Source organism: Mus musculus, chromosome 2 (genome assembly GCF_000001635.26).
Source record: "Mus musculus strain C57BL/6J chromosome 2, GRCm38.p6 C57BL/6J".
Taxonomy (NCBI): domain Eukaryota; kingdom Metazoa; phylum Chordata; class Mammalia; order Rodentia; family Muridae; genus Mus; species Mus musculus.
The window spans coordinates 137,035,378-137,061,063 of record NC_000068.7 but is presented as its reverse complement, the minus strand read 5'-3'; the positions used below and the strand labels follow the sequence as shown (position 1 = coordinate 137,061,063).

At 39.6% G+C, this 25,686-nt stretch overlaps 1 protein-coding gene across 13 annotated transcripts in view; it reads right to left on the bottom strand.

Moving 5' to 3' along the window:
• Positions 1-25,686, bottom strand: part of Slx4ip (SLX4 interacting protein) — a 190,139-nt gene that overhangs the window by 20,288 nt on the left and 144,165 nt on the right. For 9 of the 13 annotated variants that reach the window (NR_149746.1, XM_030252134.1, XM_011239814.2 and 6 more), the window contains 2 exons: positions 16,987-17,064; positions 14,259-14,347 (listed from right to left, as the gene is read on the bottom strand). Coding sequence is in view for 12 of the 13 variants with exons in the window: in XM_030252134.1 (XP_030107994.1) it covers positions 14,259-14,347; positions 16,987-17,064 (167 nt within the window). In the remaining variant the exon portion in view is untranslated. Of the gene's footprint in view, positions 1-14,258; positions 14,348-16,986; positions 17,065-19,270; positions 22,727-25,686 lie in introns of those variants that run through there. The other 4 variants (NM_028201.3, XM_006500290.4, XM_011239812.2 and 1 more) reach the window with 3 other exon arrangements.

Below are 25,686 nucleotides of genomic sequence, written 5' to 3'. Positions count from 1 at the left end.
AATAGACTCAGAAGTCTCTAGTACAAACAGAATTATGAGCTGGACAAGTAACCTGATACTTTCTATAGTCCATTGAAGAAGTAAAAGGAAAATGGTGAATTTAAATTTCAATATGTATTATTTAACAACCTTTATAAAATATTATAACATGTAATCAATATAAAAATATTGAGCCATATTTATATACTGGGTTTATGGCAGCCAGACATACATACAGACTTCATACAGAGTGTATAATTTTCGACTTGCCTTTCAAATGCTTACAGCAGAATGCAATCAATGGAAACCACATTGGCCAGCACAGCTCTAAACAATGCTTTGGGAGCATTTCTCACTAAGGAAAGGCAGAAAAATGGAGGCACATGCTAATGTTACTCCCACTATAGTCTAGTGAAGCAGGTTTTAGTATTGTTACCACTGCCCGGGGTTAGGTGTGGTTGGTCAGGACTAACTCAACATGAGCAAAGAGCATGATGTGGCACTGCCAGTGACTAGATGACAAATGCAGCCCCTTCTGGGAACGTTCTGTAGCTGATTCTCTAGCTCTTCCTTAGAAACATTGGGACTTCAATATTAGTTGAGGTTGGAATTAGGGTGAGACGTCAGGGGTCAGGTCAAACCATTGATCACATATAGTTTACTCCTTGCTGAGTGGGATTCTTGGTATCTCTCATAGGCATGGCTAAACCCTGTATAAAGACTAGATCAGCAAAGTGCTGTTTATAAGATTTTAAAATTTGTCACGAGGACAGTACAATTTTCCCTTCCAAAGGAGTATTTAATATAGTAATGTTTTTATCACCATGATCACCATCTCTTGAGAATTGAATTCAGTGTCTCATAGAAGGTGTCTTCTCATTCTGTTTTGTTCACTCCAAGTTAAAATAATAGCTCAACTATATTTACAAGGAGGTAATTCACCAAGTGCTATAATATGAGGCAGAGTCAAAAAGCTACTGATCCTCACTTCTCATGATCTGCTAAGATGATCTGTCTAGAGTTCATCTGCCAAGAGAATGGCAGGGGGCACAAAGCTGACTGATGGTGGAGCCCAAGGACTCACACTCAGCACTGCCTTGGCCCAGGGCCAGTTTTACAACCCCAATGGCCTGCTCTCAGTTTTGCTTTTGAGTATGAAGAGGTGTAGAAAGCATACTTTGGAAACTAAAAAGTGTTGACACTATTTTTCTTGACATTATTGCTTATAACAAACAAATAAGCCCTGATGACTCCACATATCAAACAGTTTATGAAAAGGAAAAGATGCTTTCTATACCGAAAGAAATTCATAAAGTGAATCCGCAAAGTTCTTTTCGCAACATCCTATAAATAGGGCTGCCTTTTTCTTCTCTGCAGAGTGGCCTACACATCATTTGCTGTCATTGTGGGATGGAGCAGTAGATAGGCAACTCTGAATCAAAAGTTCTTTGCAACAGTCCCTTCTAGTCACCATCTAGGTAAGAGATTTGGAAAATGTATTTGTCTTTGTTGAGCTTCAATTCCTTTACCTGATTTCTAAAAAGAGCCATGGTTGTTGTCTCAGGGTTTCTGTTGCTTCACTAAAACATCCTGACCACAGCAGCCTGGGGAGGAAAGGGTTTAGTTCATCTTAAATTTCTGTATCACTGCCAATGGTCTGTGATAGAAGTCAGAGCAGGAGCTGGAGAAGCCAGCGGGGAATGCTGCTTACTGATGTGCTCCTCATGGCTTCCTCACCCAGCTTTCTCATGCCACTCAGGACCACCAGCCAAGATGTGGCACTGCCCGGAGCAACGTGGGCTGTACCACACTGATCATCAGTTAAGAAAATGCACCACAGCCTTTCCACGGGCCAACTGGCTGGTAGCATTTTCTCTTTGAGGTTTCCTCTTCTAAAATGACTCCAGCTTGTGTCAAGTTGATATAAAACTAGTCGGCGCAGCTGTCTTGGGTAGAGGTCTGTTCATTTTCCCCCTGGGAAGGAAAGACCTAGAGATGCCAGGATCAACCATCATATACAGGCAGAGAATAGAGCCATAAAGAAGGCTGGCAGAACTAAAAGTGATGAGAAACTGAGTTTTTGGAATACTCTGTCTCTGATCAAGCTGTACCTAAAGTTTGGAGTTGTCAGGGACATCAGTAAAATGTTCATCCCCCCAACCCTTTTGATATTTGCAGTTGCCCTGCCTGTCTGTTAAAAAGGAAAAGGTTCAAGAGTCACAGAATTGCTTCTCAAGATGGTGTACTTTATGAGTTATTGTACAACCAGGTCCCTGCACTCTGTCAGAGACATTTTCTATAAACAATAAGAGCTGCATAAAGTTTAATACATCATATCTGTTTATTTAGGGAAAAGTATATTAAAGTATAAAGCTGAAAACATTAACGTATCTATTACTTTTGTGCAGTGCCACTGATTTTCAGGTACAATGATGTTCTGAAGTGTGACACAGTATGGAAGGCTGAAGTGGTTAGAGAGAAGCAGCTGAATTGAGGCTCGCACACAAGAATACACCATCTCAGACCACAGTGTGGAGTGGCTGTGTCACACATACATTCTAGCGTGAGGAGGAAGCACCCTCCAAAGTTCATTTCTAATACTTTCTTATCTAGTAATAAGTTAAAAAATAAAAGGGGGAAATAGATGGAACAGGATCATAACAAAAGGAAAGATATAGTCGGTATAATATCAGTATAACATCAAAGGAATGGAAGCAAAGGGAAAAACAAAAACAGAAAAGGAGGTGGCATCTGACGACTGCCACAAGACTGATGCCATTTTCCTAAGGACAATGTAAGTAGATGTGTGTTGTGTTACTTTAGGCGAAGGAGGAGGGACAGGGATCAGCAGCTGTTAAGTGGAGAAGGCAGCCATGTCCTTCTCCACCTCAAAGGTTCTGTGAAGTCTCTCCTCTAGGTCTTTCCCTCTTCCATTTCAGTCAAAGGGTAGATCTTAAGGGGACAGAGAACCAGGCTTGTGGACGGTACTAGACCCATAGACACAAATACTATGAATGTTTTCCTTTAAAATAACATTTTCTTTCTGTAGGGCTGAATATGTAGCTCATTTTAGGCATGTGCTTCCTAAGAACTCATGAAGCCCTAGCTTTGTGCCCCAGCACTACACAATCTGGGTATGGGGGTACACATGAGAAACCCAGCACCTGAGGAGAAGGAAGCAGCAGGGCTGGGAGATCAAGATCACCCTCTGCTATACAGTGAGCTTGAGGCCTGCCCAGGATACATGAGATCCTGTCTCAACAAAGAAAAAGAAATTCTTCCCTTTGAAGTGGGACCAAGAAGCTGTTGTATACAAATCTAGGGAAATACCTGTGAGTTGCTGCAAAGAATGTAGCTCTAAAGGTTGTATCTGTGAAAAATCAAGGAAGTTATCGTGAAGGAAGTATGCACTTCACAGGGATTTTCCAGTTTACACTCACCTCCCCTTGAGAACCTAAAAATAAATCTTGACCAACCTGAGGCTGCTGTTGACTCTCTGGTGCAGACAAGTATGACAAAAGACGGTATTTTAAAGAATACATTCATTTGGGTCTGTAGCTGACACAGGGACCTATTGACCACTATTAGAATTGTATGAAATTCACTTAAATTTGATTAGATAACTATTAAAATACACCTTAGGGAAACTTGGCCTGTCTCCATGGTCCCCTTGTTGAAAAGCACCTCCTCTAGAACCCTTCATTCGAGATGCAGGCTGCTGTGACTTCTCATGTGGCTGAGCTTAAGACCTTGGACAGAAAGGGAGAGGAGAGTGGTAGATATGATATGTTCCACACCCACAGGTAGTAGGGCTAGCTAAAAGGCAGCCTAAAGAAGCCTGGATATTAGTGAGAAAGCACAAAAGGGCAGAAAGAGACATCACGGTCATCTCATTTCAAATTTCTTTCTAGAGCTGGCCCTCCGCCTAGGGTTATGGAAGAAATAGCTCTTGCTATTTTCCTTGAGCACAGACAATCAGGGCCCCTCTTTCCAAGACTCGTATCTCCTGATAGGAACAGCTTTTTTGAACTTGTCTGGAAACCTCATCCCTATCATGACATTGTTTCCTTGGGAAAATGAGTGTGGATTCTAAATCATCGATTTATTAATGCATTTTCCAAACACAGCCTCATTCACACATTGGACTTTATGCTGTCATTGCGGGTGTTCTGTGGTACATAGACTCCTAGAAATTTAGGCCTAGAAAAGTCTGCTATCTCCCAAGTCCTAAGACTTCAGAGAAATGACTGGCTTTACCCTCCAGAGTCACATCACAGCAGGAGTCTACTGACAGTTGCTGTAATTCCTAGGTGCTTAGCTGGGTAGTCTCTGCAACTGGTCAGTAGCGTGCCACAGGACCAGCTGACTACGTGGGGACTTATCACTTAGCCTTTTGCAGTTTGTGTAGTTGCAAAATACAGCTGAGATAAGCAGAAGCACACAAAAACAAGGACCTAACTTCTTGGGAGAATGTTATGTGCAGATGGAATTACCAAGTATTACTCTCAATTCTAGACCACGAAGAAGACATACGATCATTCATTAATCGAGCAGTGCAGCATTTATATGAACTCTTTTCTGAGGGAAAAGGAAATGATGGTGATAATTAGTACACACAAGTGCTTCAGCATTTATAAGCCACATTAATATTTATTATTTCACTTGACTGGTAGGAAGACTTAGCAGGGCTTGTATTATAGCATATCACATTTACCTCTGTGGATCAAGTCAGAGGCTGGTTTCCAAAAGCCAAATGCTGTGTCTGAGGTCTGCTAGTGAGTGATGGGAGGATACAGTGGTCAAGGCTAGGTCTTCATATTAACTCCAATACTCTTTCTTCTGTTCTATTCCACACTATGCTTTTCCTAATTAATCTGTAGTATAATTGGTCACTGAGGACAAATTTCATGTCTCTGAACATAGAAGCAACATTATGCAAAAGAAGGATTAGAGGGCCAGATATGTCATTTTCTATTACCCTAGTTAATTATTAATTTTAGAGTCTTTTAATTCACTAGTGGGCAGGTTACCTTCAGGTGATGAAATACAACATATCTCATTTGCAATACTACTGTTTAAAATTTGGGAGGCTTTCATTGTTAAGAAAGAATAAGACCTCAGATTATTATATGAATATCTAATATTTAATCTTTAAAAATGATCTAAGCTGAGAAATATATTTCCTAATTTTCTGTGTCAGTGTCTAGAAAAATGAACCAACAAAAACCATGTTCATCCTTATCACCAGAGTTTTCATCAAAAGCCTTTTAAGGGAGGTAGGGAGGGGTGCTTCGGGAAAGGGTCCCTCTAAAGGAGACAGTCTGACAGTCTGCACTCCATCAATCTGTCCCTGTCTATCTGTTGACCATGTGCTGATCCTGACACTGGACTCCAGCTAACTGGAGAAGGAACTGGCAGTCAGCCTCTGCAGTACCGAACACTGTGAGAATGCTTTAGCATTAAACAACAGCCTGACTTAAGAGATCCATTCAACTTAGCGCTTAAATCTTGTCTTCTGACAGGATGTTTCAGTGTTCCTTCTACTGACACAATGCTGTAGTAAGGATCTATCCTGTGCAGATGACAGTTTATTTTCATAGGAGAACACCAATGTCTTAGTGACATCACTGAATATTTCATTATAGGAGGCAAAAGGGAAAACTGGTCCCTAGAGGGGATTGCTATGAGATCTAGATGGTGAAGTAAGAAATTGTTGATTTCCGTTAAACCTAAGGAACATAATTAGCATGATTCTGGTCAACATACAGAATAAAAAGGACCCCCACCCCTCAAAATAATAAATTGTATAAAAATACTTATATAAAAAATACATCAATATTTTTCATGGTAAAAATCATTATGGAAGTCAAAGCACCCAGAGTTGATCCTGTGCCACAGCGCTCCATACCCAAATATGGCTGGAAGAGATCTGGTCTCCCAGGAGTGTGGACAAGCCTGTGAGGCCAGCACTTCTGCTCAGAGAGACCCACCTAGAACACTTAGAACACAGAAACCAAGCAGCCTGGGACAGGATCCTTCCAGTTTCTGTCTGTGCCCAAAGCTGACCCTGTGCAACATTTCTCCATACCAAACACTGACAAGAAAGCTGGCCTCCCGGGAGTGCAGACATGTCGGTGAACACAAGTAAGACGACTACTTCTGCTCAAATTCCTGGCCCAAGAGAGACCCTCCTAGAGCCATTAGGACACGGGAAGCAAGGAATAGCCTGGGATAGAATCCTTCCAGTTTCCGTCTGTACCCTGGAGCTGACCCTGTGTCACAGCTCTCCAAACCCAAATTCCTCCTGGAGAGAAGTGGTCTCCCAAGAATACTGACCCCAGGCTTGGAGGAGACACAAGCCAAAATCAGAGACAGCAAAACCGCTAACAGCAGAGATAACAAGATGTCTAGAGGCAAGGACAAGAACATACGCAACAAAAAACGAGGCTACTTGGCATCATCAGAACCCAGTTTTCCCACCACAGCAAGTACTGGATACCCCAACACACAGGAAAAGCAAGACTGATTTCAAAACACATCTCATGATGATGATAGAGGACTTTAAGAAGGACATAAATTACTGCCTTAAAGAACTACAAGAGAACACAGGTAAAAGAAGAAACCAAAATAAATAAATAAATAAATAAATAAATAAATAAATAAATAAATAAATAAAATAAAACCCTTAAAGAATTACAGGAAAAAAACCAAACAGGTGATAGAATGGAACAAAACCATCCAGGATCTAAAAATGGAAATAGAAACAATAAATAAATCACAAAGGGAGAAAACCCTAGATAGAAAACCTAGGAAAGAGATCAGGAGTCATAGATGCAAGTATCACCAACAGAATACAAAAGATAGAAGAGAGAGTCTCAGGTGGAGAAGATACCATAGAAAACACTGACACAATAGTCAAAGAAAATACAAAATGCAAAGAGCTCCTAATCCAAAACATCCAAGAAATCCAGGACACAATGAGAAGACTAAACCTAAGAGTAATAGGTAAAGAAAAGAGTAAAGATTCCTAACTTAAAGGGCCAGTAAATATCTTCAACAAAATTATAGAAGAAAAGTTCCTTAACCTAAAGAAAGAGATGCTCACAAACATACAAAAAGCCCACAGAACTCCAAACAGGTTGGACTAGAGAAGAAATTCCTCCTGTCACATAATAGTCAAAATACCAAATACACAAAACAAAGAAAGAATACTAAAAGCAGTAAGGGAAAAAGGTAAAGTAACATATAAAGGCAGACCTATCACAATTATACCAGACTTCTCACCAGAGACTGTGAAAGCTAGAAGATCCTAGGCAGATGTCATACAGACCCTAAGAGAACACAAATGCCAGCCCAGGCTTCTATACCCAGCAAAACTCTCAATTACCATAGATGGAGAAACCAAGATATTCCATGATGTTGTGTAAATTTGTGTAAAACCAAATTTACACAATATCTTTCCACAAATCCAGACCTACAAAGGATAATAGATGAAAAACTCCAACACAAGGAGAGAAACTATATACTAGAAAAAGCAAGAAAGTGATTTTCTTTCAACAAGCCCAAAAGAAGATAGCCACACAAACATAATTTACTAAAGCTCAAAGAACATATTATACCTCATACAATAACAGTGGGAGACTTCAACACCCTACTCTCATCAATGAACAAATCATGGAAACAAACTAAACAGACACATTGAAACTCAGGTAATTATGGACCAAATGGATTTAACAGGTATCTATAGAACATTTCATCCTAAATCAAAAGAATATACCTCTTCTCAGCACCTCATAGTACCTTCTCCAAAATTGACCATATAATTGGTCACAAAACAGGCCTCAACAGATACAAAAATATTGAGATAATCCTATGCTTCCTATCAGATCATCATATACTAAGGCTGGTCTTCAGTAACAACAAAAACAACAGAAAGCCCACATACACATGGAAGCTGAACAATGCCCTACTCAATAATAACTTGGTCAAGGAAGAAATAAAGAAATTATAGACTTTTTAGAATTTTATGAAAATGAAGGCACAACATACCCAAACTTATGGGACAGAATGAAAGCAGTACTAAGAGGAAAAGTCAAAGCTCTGAGGGTCTCCAAAAAGAAACTGTAGAGAGCATACACTAGCAGCTTGACAGTACACATGAAAGCTCTAGAACAAAAAGAAGCAAATACACACAAAAGGAGTAGACAGCAGGAAATAATCAAACTCAGGGCTGAAATCAACCACGTAGAAACAAAAAGAACTATATATCAACAAAGACAGGAGCTGGTTCTTTGAGAAGATTCAACAAGATAGATAAACCCTTAGCCTTACTAACCAGAGGGCACAGAGACAATATCCAAATTAACATAATCAGAAGTAAAAAGGGAGATATAACAACAGAAACTGAGGATGTTTAAAAAAAAAAAACATCAGATCCTACTACAAAAGCCTATATTCAACTAAACAGGAAAATCTGGATGAAATGAACAATTTTCTAGACAGATACCAAATATCTAAGTTAAATTAGTATCAGATAAACCATCTAAACAATCCTATAATCCCTAAAGAAATAGAAGCAGCCATTAAACCCCCCCCCCCAAAGCAAACAAAAAAGACAGGATCAGATAGATGGGTCTAGTGAAGAATTCTATCAGACCTTCAAAGAAGAGCTAATACCAATACTCTTCAAACTATTCCACAAAATAGAAACAGAAGGAACATTACCTAATTTGTTCTATGAAGCCACAGTTATACTGAGTATTTTCCCTTGGAGATGGAACAGTTTCTGCCTAATCAAGAACTTGTCACAATTTCCTTTCATAGAGGACTTCATAGAGGTTTTTTTCTTCTATCATATTTAATGTTTCAAATAGATTTAAAAAAACTCATTGAGTGCATATTACTTTTAGCTTCAGAAGATATCATGTATATTTAAGAGGCATTTAACTATTATAAATTATTTTGATGACTTAAAAATGTCAATACTGGCCGGGCGTGGTGGTGCACACCTTTAATCCCAGCACTTGGGAGGCAGAGGCAGGTGGATCTCTGAGTTTGAGGCCAGCCTGGTCTACAGAGTGAGTTCTAGGACAGCCAGGGCTACACAGAGAAACCCTGTCTTGAAAAAACAAAACAAAACAAAACAAAAAACCAAAAACCAAAACAACAACAACAAAAAAGTCAATACTGAGTTGTATATTTTAAAATCAATTTTATTAGTTTAATTTAAAAAAAGAAAAAGAATCATTATGGAAAAGACACAGACTTCTGCCTCATATCAATGACATATAATTGAAAGACAAATGATAAGCTCACTAAGAATTACTCTTGTTTGTTTGCCTGTTGTTCTTTTCTTTTATCCAGCCCTTGCCCCTCTTCCCGTCCCCCTCCCTCAGCCCCTCATCCTGTTCCTTCTCCCCTCCCTGTTGTGGATAGGATGCTCCCACACTCCCTAAGACCTCAAGTCTCTAAAGGATTCAATGCATCTTCTCCTACTGAGGCCAGACAGGCAGTCCTCTGCTACTTGATAAGAATATTTTATATAGTAAGTAGAAAGAATATCATCAATAGAATGTCAATAGGAAAGCAGAAATAAACTAATATAATAAACAGGGCCCTAGCTAAAATAAATATTCATTGACCTCAGTTATTAAGGCTAAACTAATAATAAAGATTAGGTTAGTAACAATTATTTTGGGCTGGGAGTCAAAGGTAATTTTCAAATTCCTTGTGCATATTTGTATTTCATCTTTGGATGTAATGAACTTCCAGGATTTTGATAACTACCTGCTAAGGAATAAGCTAGTTTGAACTATAAGAAAATGGGAACTAGTAAAGAGCCTTTCTTCCAAACTCAAGTCCATTCCCAAGTGTTATGGAAATGTCTTGACAGTTCCATGTAATTTACGATGAACCATAAGCATAAACAGAGACAAGAATGGCTTCCTATAGTCTGATACTTCATACAAAACTTGGAAACGTCATAGATTACTTAGCCCCTCACAGGGCATAGAAGTTAGTTAATACACTCAAATTTTTATGTAGTCCATTTCTTCTGTTTTTTTTTTTTTTTAATTTGTGCTTCTTCCATTTTAAAAAACATAAGGCTTAAAATGTTGTTTATTTCCCCTAAAATAAAATGACTAGATTCTACAGGACTGTTGTTATATTAAATAAAACTACTTCATGTAAAAATCACATTAAAATTCTTATTTAGTGTATTTTTATCCTTTTTTTTTCTTGACAGAAATTCCATGTGAGAAAAGCTTTTTGAGATAATGTGACACCCTCTCATAAGGCCAGCAGAGGTTGGACCATGCACAGCTGAGGAGAATAAGACATATGCTAAATATAATTCAACCTACAGTAGTTTATTGCTTGATACTAATTTTTATGTCAATATTATATTCACAAATGAGAAAGTTAGTTTGTTTGTTGTAAACAATAACCTGGCTTAGGAGATGTATTAAACTTAATGTTTAAATGTTGTTGATTTCCAGGACTTCTTAGCAATCCTTCTATATAGTCTGTGTTACAGAGTGGACCTTGCCCTAGTGCCCATATGCGTGTGTGTATATGTATGCGTGTGTGTGTCACTCGCAAGCCTGACACTATTTTCATAGCTCAGCCACAACTCAGATGCAGGAGAAGATGGAAATCCCCAAAAATCTTAGGGTATGAATCTGCTTTTAGGCAGCACTAACACTATGTGTCATTTTCTAATTTCTAATTGGATCTTAGGCTTTGACACATTAAAGTTTTAAAACAAGGAGTGGAAATCTAAATTCTGGGCTTTAGTCTCTAAATTCACAGCTTCTACTCTATGACTGATTTTAGGCAACTAGGACAATCAATAGTGGTGTCAATCTCCCGGACTATAAGCAGCTAGAGGGCAGCAGTATTTTCTTATTTTTGTGTCACTGAAACTCACCAGAGACCCTGGTACAGAGCCAGCACCCAGAACATTCTGTTCAATGTAATGGTCAGATTGAATGGGAACCATGGTCTCCAGAGACTAGGAGAGGCTTGTAACCAACACACAATCAAACAGTAGCTTTGCAATGACCCTGAAATGTCCCAGATATATACAGAGGTCCACAGTTATTTACATAACTTCAATAAAGAAATCAAAGACTCTAGTAAGTAATTTCAGTGTGCTCCAAACAACTGAAAAAGGGCAGTCTCTACACAGGAGACTTATGTTTGGGAAGGGGGTGGTATGAGAGGGGGGGGGAGGAGAGAGAGAGGGGGAGAGAGAGGGGGGGGAGGGAGGGAGGAGAGGAGACACGCCAATTTTGTGGAGTACCTCCAAGTACAGTAAAATCTGACTTGATATTTTATGCTGCTAAGGAAAACGTGAAAAGAGCCAACAAAGGTAAAACCTTCAGAAAGGCTCTGGCTCCACAGCCAGCAGGAGGTCAAATCTGAGGCTACAAGAGTTTTAAGATTTCTTATGAGAAACTCTAGTAAGAAAAATACAGTGACTCATTTCATAATAATGCCCTTGCTTCCCAAAGTACACAGCTCAGTTCCCACATCCCAAGCACATGGACAGGGTGCCGGGCTATTGCAACAGGAGAGCCTTCCTCAACTGTCTGTGCCCACATAGGCAGACAGAGTTGACAAAGTGGGAACAGACTTCACTGGCATGGTGGTAAAGGGACAGCAAGGACTACTTTCACTCTGCTCTGCAGAGGAAGGGTATTTCTCTGCTTCCTTTGTGCTGTGTGATCTGGTATATGTTCTTCAATGCAGCTATCTTGAAGAACTGGGGTGCTAAATACTGCTGCCTTCCTAGTCTGAAGGCTGAAAGAGTCCCCTGGCAAAGCAGTTTTCAATAGATGCTCTCAGATTTCCTATCAAATTCTCACTTAAGACAAAGGTGATCCAGAGAGCATGGGGAACTTAAGGAGAACTCCTTAATGGCTACAGTCCCAATGAGAGGTCCAAGTTGCTCTCAGGTACAAAATCGCCCCACCACCATCACTTCTGTGGATGGCAAAACAGCGGGTTATATAAACAATTATAAGAAAATAACTCTAGTTTATTGCCAATATAGTTACATGGGGAGCCAAGTTCCCAAGCCTTGCCTAGTCAGAAATTCCTTAGAATGATAAGCAGGAGAGAATGAGATGGGCCCTGCGTTTTTGTAAACATCAATGTAAAATGAAAAGAAATTCAAATGCTTGGGGAAGAGACGTTTGGATGTTTGAAGTACATCATGAGAATTAATTTGTTCTTTCTCTGCCAGGAGGCATCAGAGAGGGTGAGGTTGTTTATTGATCTCTAAATAGCTGAGACAGGTGAACTCTGAAGAGGACAGATATCAATGGCAAGAAGACAGTATGACTGGCCTGATGAGGGATTTGCAGGAGGGCCTGGGCATTTCATAGCTTCTAGTGACAACATACTTGAGAAGGTGGTGGGCTGAAGAACCTGAGGAGGGGATGTGCTCAGCTGAAGTTGGAACACTTGTGGCAGTGGAGCTATGGGGGTAGTACTGGCTCTTGTTTTTGTTGCTGGGAAAGTGTGTATGTGACTGGAAAGAAAGACATAACCAAAAAAGAGCCACCAAAACCAACAAAAGAACCATGTGATATAAATAGTATTTTTCTTATAAGTTAATATGGTCAACTTTGATTGTATACCTACTAAAGATCAGAACATGTTAAAGATAAGGAAACCAAAGTCCCCATGTAAAATATCCAGGCTGGTTCAGGATGAAAGTTCTCAATAATCAGGAAGTTCTCTGGCTTACAGGATTTATATCACAGCAGCTACAGAAAACTTACATCTGTACAAATACCAGAGCCCCTAAGGGGATACTGTTTCCTTTGTATTCAGATGCTTTAATTCCTCTTTAACAATTTCAGATATTAAGTATTAACATTACACATCAGCTATAAGATCTGATTTCTCCGGTATCCCATCTGCAAGTAATAGCATTCTGGTAGAGTTAATCATTGTTTTTTTTAAACCACAGATCAATTCTTTCTTGCTCTGAAAAAAATCAGTTAAGAAATATTTATTAAAATATAGCCCAACAAAATTATTTTAGTATTTATTAATCTTCAAAGATAATACAGCATCATGGAAATATTTCAAAGAAGAAACGTTTAATGCTTTTGGCTAGATTTGCTTCACTAATCTTATTTTATGTACATATCTAGAGTGGGTTTGATGGATGAAGAAGAAATAAAAGGGTTGCACTGGCTTTTTTGAAAGGATTCTCTGCTCAAAACAAAGGAACTAAATGCAAGTATGAATTTTCAGCTCTTGACTTCTTCTGGGTCTCTATTGTCTCAGAGGCTCCAAAACACTGTTCTTATGTATTTACTTAAGATGAGATAAGAAACTGATTTTAAACTATGTGAGCCAAATTTCAAATTTCATATGGGTTAAAAAATAATAAACAACAGGGATAATCTAATATCCCTATAAATTATTTTAGAAGCATAATAATCATGTCACACTTAATGGCTGGGTTAATGTCTTCTATATTTTTTTTTCCTGTTCATTGAAGGTTCAAGCTGTAGACCTAAATTTTTTTAAGAGCAAGTTAAATAGACTAAAGTGTGATTGAAGCAAGATACATATACAAATAATAAGGATACTGTTAAGAGTACATGTTAAGCTTAAAAGACACAAATGTAAGATATATTTTTGCGTAGGTTTTCTACAGTTACTTGTCTCAATAGAGAACTCCTGTGAAACAGAACAAGGCCCTGCTAGAACTCAAGCCTAGCATGAGAAAAGAGAGCAAGAGCGAATGAGCTCTATTAGCTAGAAATAATACACTGGGGAGACTCACTAGTTCTCAGAAAAACCATCAGAGATTCACCATGGAATACAAGTCAGAAGTCACTGCCTCCAACGGAAAGTTCCAGTGGAAGCACAGATTTTTCACTTCTCTTCATTTATAATCACAAACACCATCAAGGTTGTCCTGGTATGTTGCTGCCTCATTTAAAGTTGAAGGTGAAAAGATACTTCCTAGCAAACTAAATATTGAAGGTTTTGGAGGGGAAAGAAACAAAAACCCAACACATTAATTAATCAACTCATTAATTGATCAACGTTAGCATGCAAAATGGGAGGCAAGCATCTCTTATCTCTTCAAACAGATGAACTGCTGATAATAAAAGACACCCTGGAACACACACACGCACGCACGCACGCACGCACGCACTCACACCATCCACTACCACCACTACCACTATTACCATGGTCACTCAATATTAAGCAGATTCTCTTACTTACAGAGCTTTTTTCGTACATACCGATTTTTCATTCTGGTTTGCCCAAATATCATGACCAAATGCAAGCTGACTAACACACACCACAAATCTTTCAGGAAATACACGAAGTTCTGTACAACACAAAGAAGATCAAGTTACTAAAAGCATCAACATCATGCAAGAAGACATCACTGCTGACTTTTTGTTAGGGTTATATATACAGCACATGCATGTGAGTGGGATCTCCTTTCCCTTCTTCTCTCTACAAGATTTCCACCACTTGGGCAGAGTGAGTTCTAGGAAGAGCCAAGGGGTTGCAAACTGGTCTGAACATGGAACATCCAGATAGGCTATTATTGTTTTCTGTGTTAGCATGCCCTTTTCTGTTTAGGAGTCCTAGTAGGGAGAAATATTAGTGTTTTTTAGTCAGCATTCAGACTTAAATTAAATTTTTAAAGAAAAAATCAGAAGAATGTGAGATATAAATCTAAAACTGTGACCCATTCATGTATACATTGTCTTCCTAGCTCTTGGGGAGAACTAAAAGGCTAATTCTGCACTATCAAGCTTCTAAGCTGAATTGAGATACGAAAACAACTGTTTCTCTTAGGAATTGGGTAGTCAATTAACAGAATGGTTAAGTATGCAACAGGAGAGATGGCATTAGACCTTGGTCACAGCAATCCACCTCTGCAGATTCTGACAGCAAAGCCATTGACTTCCAAGTGGGACCACAGAATGGAGCACAGAACAAGGATCCTTCAGTCAGTGATGGGAACACAGCATAAGCAGTGCCATCTATATCACTCTTCTTTCACCTGCCTTCTCCGTCCATCTGTACACCTACCAGGCACCATTCAACTGTGGGACCATGTTTAGTGTGATGTGTAACAGATACAAAGACTACCAATCTCCACTAAATGGGGAAGATTCTTCATCTCTTGATACTTGCCACACTGCCTGAATCTTTTTTATATCATACACGTACATTGCTACAAAAACAATCATTGTTCTAAAACAGAAAGATTCATTCTCAGATGTGAGCATGTTTTTAAAAGAGAGGTATAAATCTATTGTGAACCCTTTCAATATTCTGCCCATGAGAGACTGAGTAAGATAGTAACGCAGCTCCATTTGGTTCAACTGTTAGTTAAGCACAAAGGTGTTAATTATGCAAACACACAATATGAACACCGGTAACACCTCACTACCTGCTAGTTCAGAGTGTACCAAAAGACCTAAAAGAGTTAATGTTCCTGGAGTGGTTCTCCCTTGAGCCCTGGGCCTCTGCTGTTTCTTTGGTGACTACTGTACTGAACCACACACCTCCTAACAACAGGTTAGATGTTCCAAGTAAAAGCTTCATCACCTGCCTCATTTTCTTCCCACTACCTAACATGGATGCTCTCCATGACTTCAGCCAACTTGTTGCTCTGGTGTCAGTCAACCGGAGCCTCTCAGAGAAAGGTCTCCTTGCAGGTGAAGTCATGGGTGTATCTAAAGTTTGACCCCACACAGATGTTCCATATGGATGGGGGCCTCTCATGGTTTTTGAAAAAGCTCTAAGAACAAAATTATAAAATTTAATTTTATTAGTATTTATGTATTAGTTGTTGAAATAAATGATTGGGATTAAGTGCTAAGCAGCCCCTGTCCTACTTTATGGAGGGGGAAAAATAAAGCCACAGAACTCAATCTATTTTATATTTCTATTTTTCTTCTCAAAAATAAGAGTGATAGATTATGAATACTTTGATAGTCAAATCAATTTAAAAGTTCCTTTTGTATCACTTTACTTGATTATGTAATAATTGATTTGTGTTACTTTAATATTTAAATAAAAATGTAAACACCACCAATCTCCACCAGAATGTAAAGCTAGATTGCATTGTAACAGATAAAAGGTTAGCTTTTTGAGGTAAACAAATATAAGACCCTATTAAGTGGCTAATATAGGGGCTAGAGAGATGGCTCTGTGGTTAAGAGCACTGGTTGCTCTTCCAGAGGCCCGAGGTTCGATTCCTAGCACCCATCATGGTGGTTCAAGGCCATCTGTAATTCTAGTTCTAGCACATCCATCACTGTCTTCTAGTCTCCAAGGGCACCAAGCACAGATGTGTGACAAATATACATCCATGAAAGCAGACCTCATATATAGAAAAGAAAATATTCTGTTTTTCTTTAAAAATATGGCAATATATCTGATCAACATTTAAGAGTTAAGAAAATACAGATAAGCATGCACATGCTGTGAACAAACTTCCATCAAGGAGGTTTTTCTACGGTTCTGATCTATTCAGACAGACTGGACATTATCTCCTTACTTCACTGTGGTTGATTGCACATGGTATCACTTTCCGTATCAGGACTTGTGCAGGGGAGAGTTGGGAGCTGCCTCATTAAATACTTATGGAAGCTTTGCTGGCTCTGAGCTAGGAAAATGCTTTCTTGGAATTCATTTGCCCCTTTCCAAAGGCTCTGGGGTACACTCACCATGACAAAATGACTCATGCTCACCTGTTCACTGAGTCACTCTGAAATGTCAGGAAAATGCTGTGATACCACGAAAGTGCATTGTGGTCCAGCTCTCTGTTTTCATGGGCAGTAAGCACAATGAATGGAGCAAAGGGGGTCATATACTCTTTGAAATACTAAATGGTGTAGCTACAGAAGCAAAGAGGAATATTTGTTCTCTAATTTTTTTTTTTTTGTCACTCCTTTAGACAACTTGATTGTGAAAATGCCTGATGTACAAAATTAGATACCTTACCAGTATTCTGGGAGTTCTGGATACAGTGAAGGTGTATCCCTCTCTTGAGGAAATAAGCTGTGATCTGAAAGCCATAACCTGTAAAATGAAAGTGATATCATTAGATTATAAATTTGACTGAATAGCGGGACCCTGCCCAATGCCTGTCATACAGTACCTACTCAATAATTAACAAATAAAAGAATAAATAAACCAACAGAGACTTCATATGAGTGGAGAGAGCAATGTTATCACACTGGCTCTTTTAAAAGTCCCAAATCTGTGAAGTGGCTCAGTCACTTCATCTGTAAAACGGAACAAATGAGGTCTAACATGTCTGAAAGTTAATGATGTCACATGAGTGACGTACTAAATCTAAACTGATGCACAGACCTGTTGATAGATGTACAAATAGGCACAGCCATTTTGAAAGGGTACTCAATACCTAAAGTTGAAATTACATAAATATGTGTATTTCTATAGTAGCATTCTTCACAATGGTCACAAACTGAAGTGAAGGTCCATCAAGAGTAGAATGTTAGCCAGGCGAGGTGGCACACGCCTTTAATCCCAGTACTTGGGAGGCAGAGGCAGGCAAATTTCTAAGTTCGAGGCCAGCCTGGTCTACAGAGTGAGTTCCAGGACAGCCAGAGCTACTACACAGAGAAACCCTGTCTCCAAAACAAAACAAAACAAAACCCTGTGTTTCTCTGAAAAATGCACAGGCTATAGCTACCACATAAACTCTGCCCCAAACAGTAATCTTATCTGTGAAGATGGAGGCATTGCCATTGACTCTTCGGGTCTAACAGAACTTCAGGCAATCCACAGAAAGTATTTGCCTACCTTTCCCCTTCTTTCCTTTGTACCTCTCCTCCTGTTTCCCCTGGGTCAATGAATTTTCCTGAGGTCAAGTGACTGTGCTTCTAGTTACCACAGAGAGATGGGGTGAGGGTTTTCCAGAACTGCGCCAATTTAGAAAGGTGCTAAGTCTTCAAGACAGAGACGGAATCATCAGAGCAACCACAGGGAAATAAAGCCCTTGCTCTTTTTAACTCCATGACGAAGGTTGCTCTGAACCCATGTGCATAGTTAAAACACAACCAAGTACATTTCCTCTTTTGTATTTCCTAGCCTTCCTAGCACCTTGCAAACAGGCTCAGGACTAGGAGAGCACAGATGTGAAACCCTGGCTAAACACACAATGGCTTTGACAGCACAGCTCCTTCAGCCACGCATATTGTGAAATGACAATGACATATACTAAAGGATAATCTCTAGATTTAAGATGATCAAATACATTTTTCCAGACACAGTAAAAACCAGATTTTATTTCAGTTACATTGCTTGCTTCTACAAAGTTTTTAAAAATACACACAAAGTTAATATTTCTGAGTGCTTTAAACAAGCATTTTGTTCTTTAGGTCACTGAGAAAGTGGAAGCCACCACATTTGTTTATTTGCCATACTGTTAGGGGAGGAATAGTTATAGGAGAGGAATTTGTGGCAACTTAGAACTCAAGAACACATCAAAATTTAGAAGTGAACTTTCACATAATTATTTATGAGTCTTATAAAGGACCAAAGAAGCAAGAGAACACACACTGGCCTTTGATGGTCTGTAAGTATAAACTCTTCCTGACAAAATGTCAGCAAAAGAAGGTTATGATCAGAAAGAAGCTAACGGGAAAGCTGACCATGAAAGCCACTGCTCTGAGTCCACAGTTTGTTATCCAGAAGATACCACCTACCTGATGAAGAAACTCCACCAAAAGTCCTAACCAGTAAACTAACCTATGCAATAAAAATTCAATACAATGCCTCCTCCTATGGAAAAATAATACAAAGCATATTCCAAGCAGTTTGTTAGTGAAATCACTAGGACAGAACCTGGCCCTGTGTACCTCTGTCCCCTGAAACAGAACTATGCACAAGAATCACTCCTCAAGTGGCCAATATTAGTAGCAGTAGTCTTAGGAAATGCAGCCTAATGATCCTTCAAGTAAAATGGTAGGTTTAACATGTTGTTTTTAGAAAGAAGATTTGCACCTGTTTAATTCCATTGGTTATATGAAACTTTATTGTTTAAAGAGAAATGTAAATACAAATGGTACTGTGTCAGTTCTTAAGGCAAACGAATCTCGCTGTGTGAACAGAGAAAATCACTGCCAGCTGAAACATACTGAGCTTTGGGATGCATTCCTTTCCATAGATAACAGGGAGACAGAACAACCTCATTCTTATCATTGTCCTCAATGCCACTGAGGTTACAAAGTTCAGCTGCCTACTGAGGCTTTGGACTTACTCAGGGTTAAGCCAAGGCTCCACCACTCTGCAGATAACAGTAACATGGCAAAGAATCCAGGTGGGTCCATTTCTTCCCCTCCATGTCGGACCCCCTGCCAGCTTCCTACACTTAAGTCCTAAATGCAGAAAATCAAATTAGGTCTCAGCCTTGGTTAGAGAAGTTTCTCGTTGCAGCAGGCCATGATTAATAAAGAGACTCATAACTAGTAGAACTTCCAAGAATAGGGTAGAGTGCTCGGCCTTAAATGGGTCATTGATACTATCCCTTCCAAAGTTTAGGAAATTATAGAAGAGGGAAAGGAAAGACTGGAAGGGATGGAAGGTCACATGTTTTGAAAGATATCTTCTGGATATGACATGGCCATTATACCCAGGAACACTCACTAGAGCTATGGCTACCTGTACAAGATTAAGCCCATTAACATTTTATTATGAAATGCAAAAGATTCATGAGGCCCCATCACTTCTTGAAATATAACAAATAATTAATGGTGGGGGAACAGCAGTCACTATCTTCTGTCACTATCTCACTGCTGACTGGTCCATGCTCCAGTAAATAACCTATGTACATGCAAGCAATTCTAACAAGCTCAGTGAGTAATACATGAAGAGAAGACATTAAAGTAGGAGGGCAACTTGGGAAGGATTTCAGCTGGAGAAGGAATTGGGGGAGATGGAAGGTCAAAGGGGGGTTGTGTTGTTGAAATGATGAAAATTCACTGTATACATGAATGAAGCTGCAAAAGAGTAAAACATAGATTAAAAAGAACCTGTCAGGAGACTGAGGACAAGATACACAAGCAGGAAACGTGTTCTACTTGAAAACCATCTGGCAATTATGACCTAAACTCACTAGGTACTAGGAAATCACACTGGATTAGTCCGTTTTCTCACTAGCTATTGTGACCCTCTTCTACTAAGGAACACTGTCTTTAGATTTTTGAAGAACCAGGGAGGGGGGATGCCTTTGTAGTAGAAGTCTCTCTCTATCATAAATCCCCAGCTATATCCATTCCCAGACATAATCTCTATTTCTCAGGTGACAACTGCTAAATGATACTAAAATGTACATCTTTTTTCTCACTCCTAAGCAGCCCCTAAAAACTTCAGTCTCTTTCACTTCTTGCATCCCATGCTTCCTAGGTAAAACATGTTGGTTTAATGTTCTTCTCTGATGGTCTTCTCTCTATCCACTTACAAACAGCCTCCAACTCTCCATTGAAAGCTCAAATGTAGACCAGTTACTGCAAACTTCCTACTGGGCTCTACAAGTTGTTAACAAAAAGTACACAAACTTTTTAAAGATATGAATACTTTGTCTTACACTGTTCCACTGTATCTTTGATAGAAATATGGAGACTCGGCACTAGAGAGAATTGACAAGAATGGTTGGTCTCTAGGCCACTTGCTAATAATATCCTGGTCCTATGGAACTTCTTGAGCTGAGCCACCACAGTTCAAGTTGCCTTCAGCCTCGTCTGCTTTTCTAGTCCAATGTCCCAAAGTCTTTCATATTCTTCCAACCAACAGCACGGACACACCTGTCCCAGCAATATGCCTCTCCTTGGTACCAACTTCTGTCTTAGTGACCGTGAAGAGTCTTTATGATCAAGGCAACTCTTATTAGAGAAAGCATTTAATTGGGGGCTTGCTTACTGTTTCATAGGTTTAGGTGATTACAGTCATGGTGGGAAGCATGCCAACACTCAGGAAGGCATGGTGCCAGAGAAGTAGTTGAGAGCTATATCCTGATAGGCAGGCAGAGAAGGTTGGGGAGGGGCTGAGTAAGTGAGACTGAGCCTTAGCCTGGCATGGGCTTCATAGCAATAGAACAGTGACTAAGACACTCAGTTTAAAGTAATGGTTATTTACATTGGTTATTATAATTTATAGTGCCAAGTCACTGAGAGAAAATAGCTTCTTGAATTGCTGTAAAACTACTCAGCCTCATTAGTTTTCCAGTGGACTCACAGCCAAAGGGACTTGAGAATCCTGCAGCTGGCAAGGCAAGTTGGTAGTGCAGTGCATAACACAGAAGTTCCACCCTCAAACACAGACCATGGAATGGGGAGGCTGGGAGAAATATCTTCATGTGCCCTGCTGAGGGGACGGGATTGCATGGCAAGCACGCGCTCTTTCATAGGTTTCTTCTGGGCTCCACCTACCCACCACATGGCTCTCTTCCAGCAAAGCCCTCTCCCAAAGCACAAGGCAAGTTCATGCCCATATCCTTTAAACTTTAAACTTTGAACAGGCATCTTCATTTGATCAGGTAACCATAACAACTTCAAATATCCAGAAAAGCAAAGCGAGTGCCACGAAGTCCCCCAAACGCCACCATCTAGTCTGAGTGATGAGTCATGACTCATCTTCTATCATATTTCATAAACATGTCTTTTAAACTATGTCAAAATAAGTTAGACATCATGAAGACTTACTTTCCTAACATGTAAGTATGAGCTCCGAGCAATATAGAGTCTGCTTTATTATCAAGATACTATAGATTGAACATCCTGAGCCTGAAAATTCAAACTGCCTCACAATCTGAAAACTTTTGACCATTGTCATGATGATCAGTAAGTTTCATCCTTTGGAGTATTGCAGAATTCTGACTTTTAAATGAGGTGTACTCAAACAATAAAGTCTACATAAAAACCCCACAAATCTGGAAAAATGAAACATCTCTAGTCCCACAAATTTCAGATAACAAAGACAACCCTGCAACACCAGAGTGGAGCATGACATTATTGCTCAGATAGCTACTTTAAATTCAATGTTCTCCAACATCCCAATGTACAGACCACCGAGTTCCCTCCAAACTGGGATGGAAACAACTCATTTTTTAGCAGGTTTGTTCTCTGTTGCCTCAGTTGCATTTTTCCTCCAATCTGGATGGTCTTTTAGAATACTAGAAATTTAAAACTTTTGCCTTCTTTACCTGTCATAGAAATCTGTGGGTACAAACCAAACTTATACTTGCAGTTCAAAGACTGGAAGGCAGTTGACTTAAATATGTACTTCTACCAATGATGTCACAGAAACCCATGGTACAATTGTAGAAACCTAACATTTTGGCAAAGTAAGCTCCCTGAAGGAGTAGGAGTGTGGTCTCATTTGTATTGAGAAACACTACTGTGTGCTGCTATGGAGCGGACTGTGTATCAGCACATACAGGGGATGGTTCCCAGTGTGAAGGCAGGAGAAGGGCCCACATTCCATTTGAAGACTTGGTTGCAACTAAGAGAACAGGAAGAAAAATACTACTGCCTAGCAAGCACCAGCAGTGTCTTCTGTACTATACTACATCAGAAACACACAGAAGATGGACAGAAGTTTTACAGCTATTTCATTTAGAGAAGAAAGTATACAACTCATCACTTTCTAAAACACATGCATTCAGAAAATTTCATATGTTCCTATGAGAACACCTAAGACATAAAAGGTAAAGAAATTATAAGTTGGACACTGTCCATTAAAATGCAGCAAGAAACTCTCAGGAACACCAATGGGAGAGGCTCCATGAAGTCTTGTGAAGTATGTCAAGGGCTTACATGTTACCTTCACTGTTGCTGGTGATGGGTAGGGCTGGGGACAGGGGTTTTATGGGAATTGAGACTCAAAGAGTTCTGTCTTAATCTTAAGAATATATACACACAGGATCCTAGACTAAGATGGCACCTGGGAAACAACTTAGGTTGAGAAGTGGAATATTTGGTCCTAGGATGAGAATTTACTTATACCCAAGACATTTAGAGACTCTGAAAAGATTCCCTTGAGATATTATTTCATATCTTTAAATTATTATAGCTCTAAAATCTGTAATGTGTACCACAATACACTTATGTCTATCTGATGCCAAAATAAATAGTGCAAGCAGGTTAGTGTAATAAAAAAATTCTAAACTAATGAGGCAAGATTTCCTGTTTAAAAATCATTTTGCCACCTGAAATCTTCCTGATCTTGTTGGCCCATCAGCAACATAGAATGTAAAGCCTTTCAAGGTAGTCAAAATGATAAGACAAACTAAAAAATTATTACTTCAGATCTTTTTTCCATATAGGTTTTCTATTTTTTTATAAAGATGCAATGTAAACATGTAAAATAATAAAATTAAAATATGAAACTATGCCAAGAGAACTTGCAAGAACTGCAGAACTAGCATCTAAAGCTCTGGTTCTCACAGCACTATCTGTCAGGCCATGACCAATGGAGTGAGTGATTTAATACTGCAGACTCAAAAACTAAATAGCCTCTACAAAACCCTGCACTGTCTTTAGAAAAAAAAGTCTCTGCTATTAATAAAAGAAACAGAGCTTTTGTTAACCTTTTGAATGATATCGCTGTTTACTTGACCTGCTAGCTGTCTGAGGATACCTCTCAGGAATAGCTTTTACATTATCCACAGCTGGGCAGCATGTCCTGTAGGGCTTCCCTGTCTTGCAGAAAGCCTATTCCAACTCTTGATATTCTAGTACTACACATAAAGAAAAAGGCTCACCAACCACTGGTCTATTCCAACAGGACTATGAAATCATAGTACAGTATAGACCCCTGACAGACATCTTATCCACTTTCCCAAGATACATAAAACAAACCAGCAAACAAAACCAACCTGAAACATTAGGTAAGAGGATGTTGTATCTGTCTACATGCAACACCATCCGTCCTTATCAACTGAATCCAGGTGATGAACTGCATGCCTACATGGCAAAACGAGCAATAGAAAAATGGTTGAAAGGGAGCTAAAACCATCCAGTGGAAGAAAGACAGCATTTTCAACAATTGGTGCTGGCACAACTGGTTGTTATCGTGTAGAAGAATGCGAATCGATCCATACTTATCTCCTTGTACTAAGGTCAAATCTAAGTGGATCAAGGAACTTCACATAAAACCAGAGACACTGAAACTTATAGAGGAGAAAGTGGGGAAAAGCCTTGAAGATATGGGCACAGGGGAAAAATTCCTGAACAGAACAGCAATGGCTTGTGCTGTAAGATCGAGAATCGACAAATGGGACCTAATGAAACTCCAAAGTTTCTGCAAGGCAAAAGACACCGTCAATAAGACAAAAAGACCACCAACAGATTGGGAAAGGATCTTTACCTATCCTAAATCAGATAGGGGACTAATATCCAACATATATAAAGAACTCAAGAAGGTGGACTTCAGAAAATCAAATAACCCCATTAAAAAATGGGGCTCAGAACTGAACAAAGAATTCTCACCTGAGGAATACCGAATGGCAGAGAAGCACTTGAAAAAATGTTCAACATCCTTAATCATCAGGGAAATGCAAATCAAAACAACCCTGAGATTCCACCTCACACCAGTCAGAATGGCTAAGATCAAAATTTCAGGTGACAGCAGATGCTGGCGAGGATGTGGAGAAAGAGGAACACTCCTCCATTGTTGGTGGGAGTGCAGGCTTGTACAACCACTCTGGAAATCAGTCTGGCGGTTCCTCAGAAAACTGGACATAGTACTACCGGAAGATCCAGCAATACCTCTCCTGGGCATATATCCAGAAGATGCCCCAACAGGTAAGAAGGACACATGCTCCACTATGTTCATAGCAGCCTTATTTATAATAGCCAGAAGCTGGAAAGAACCTAGATGCCCCTCAACAGAGGAATGGATACAGAAAATGTGGTACATCTACACAATGGAGTACTACTCAGCTATTAAAAAGAATGAATTTATGAAATTCCTAGCCAAATGGATGGACCTGGAGGGCATCATCCTGAGTGAGGTAACACATTCACAAAGAAACTCACACAATATGTATTCACTGATAAGTGGATATTAGCCCCAAACCTAGGATACCCAAGATATAAGATATAATTTGCTAAACACATGAAACTCAAGGAGAATGAAGACTGAAGTGTGGACACTATGCCCCTCCTTAGATTTGGGAACAAAACACCCATGGAAGGAGTTACAGAGACGGAGTTTGGAGCTGAGATGAAAGGATGGACCATGTAGAGACTGCCATAGCCAGGGATCCACCCCATAATCAGCATCCAAACGCTGACACCATTGCATACACTAGCAAGATTTTATTGAAAGGACGCAGATGTAGCTGTCTCTTGTGAGACTATGCCGGGGCCCAGCAAACACAGAAGTGGATGCTCACAGTCAGCTAATGGATGGATCATAGGGCTCCCAATGGAGGAGCTAGAGAAAGTAGCCAAGGAGCTAAAGGGATCTGCAACCCTATAGGTGGAACAACATTATGAGCTAACCAGTACCCCGGAGCTCTTGACTCTAGCTGCATATATATCAAAAGATGGCCTAGTCGGCCATCACTGGAAAGAGAGGCCCATTGGACTTGCAAACTTTATATGCCCCAGTACAGGGGAATACTAGGGCCAAAAAGGGGGAGTGGGTGGGCAGGGGAGTGGGGGTGGGTGGATA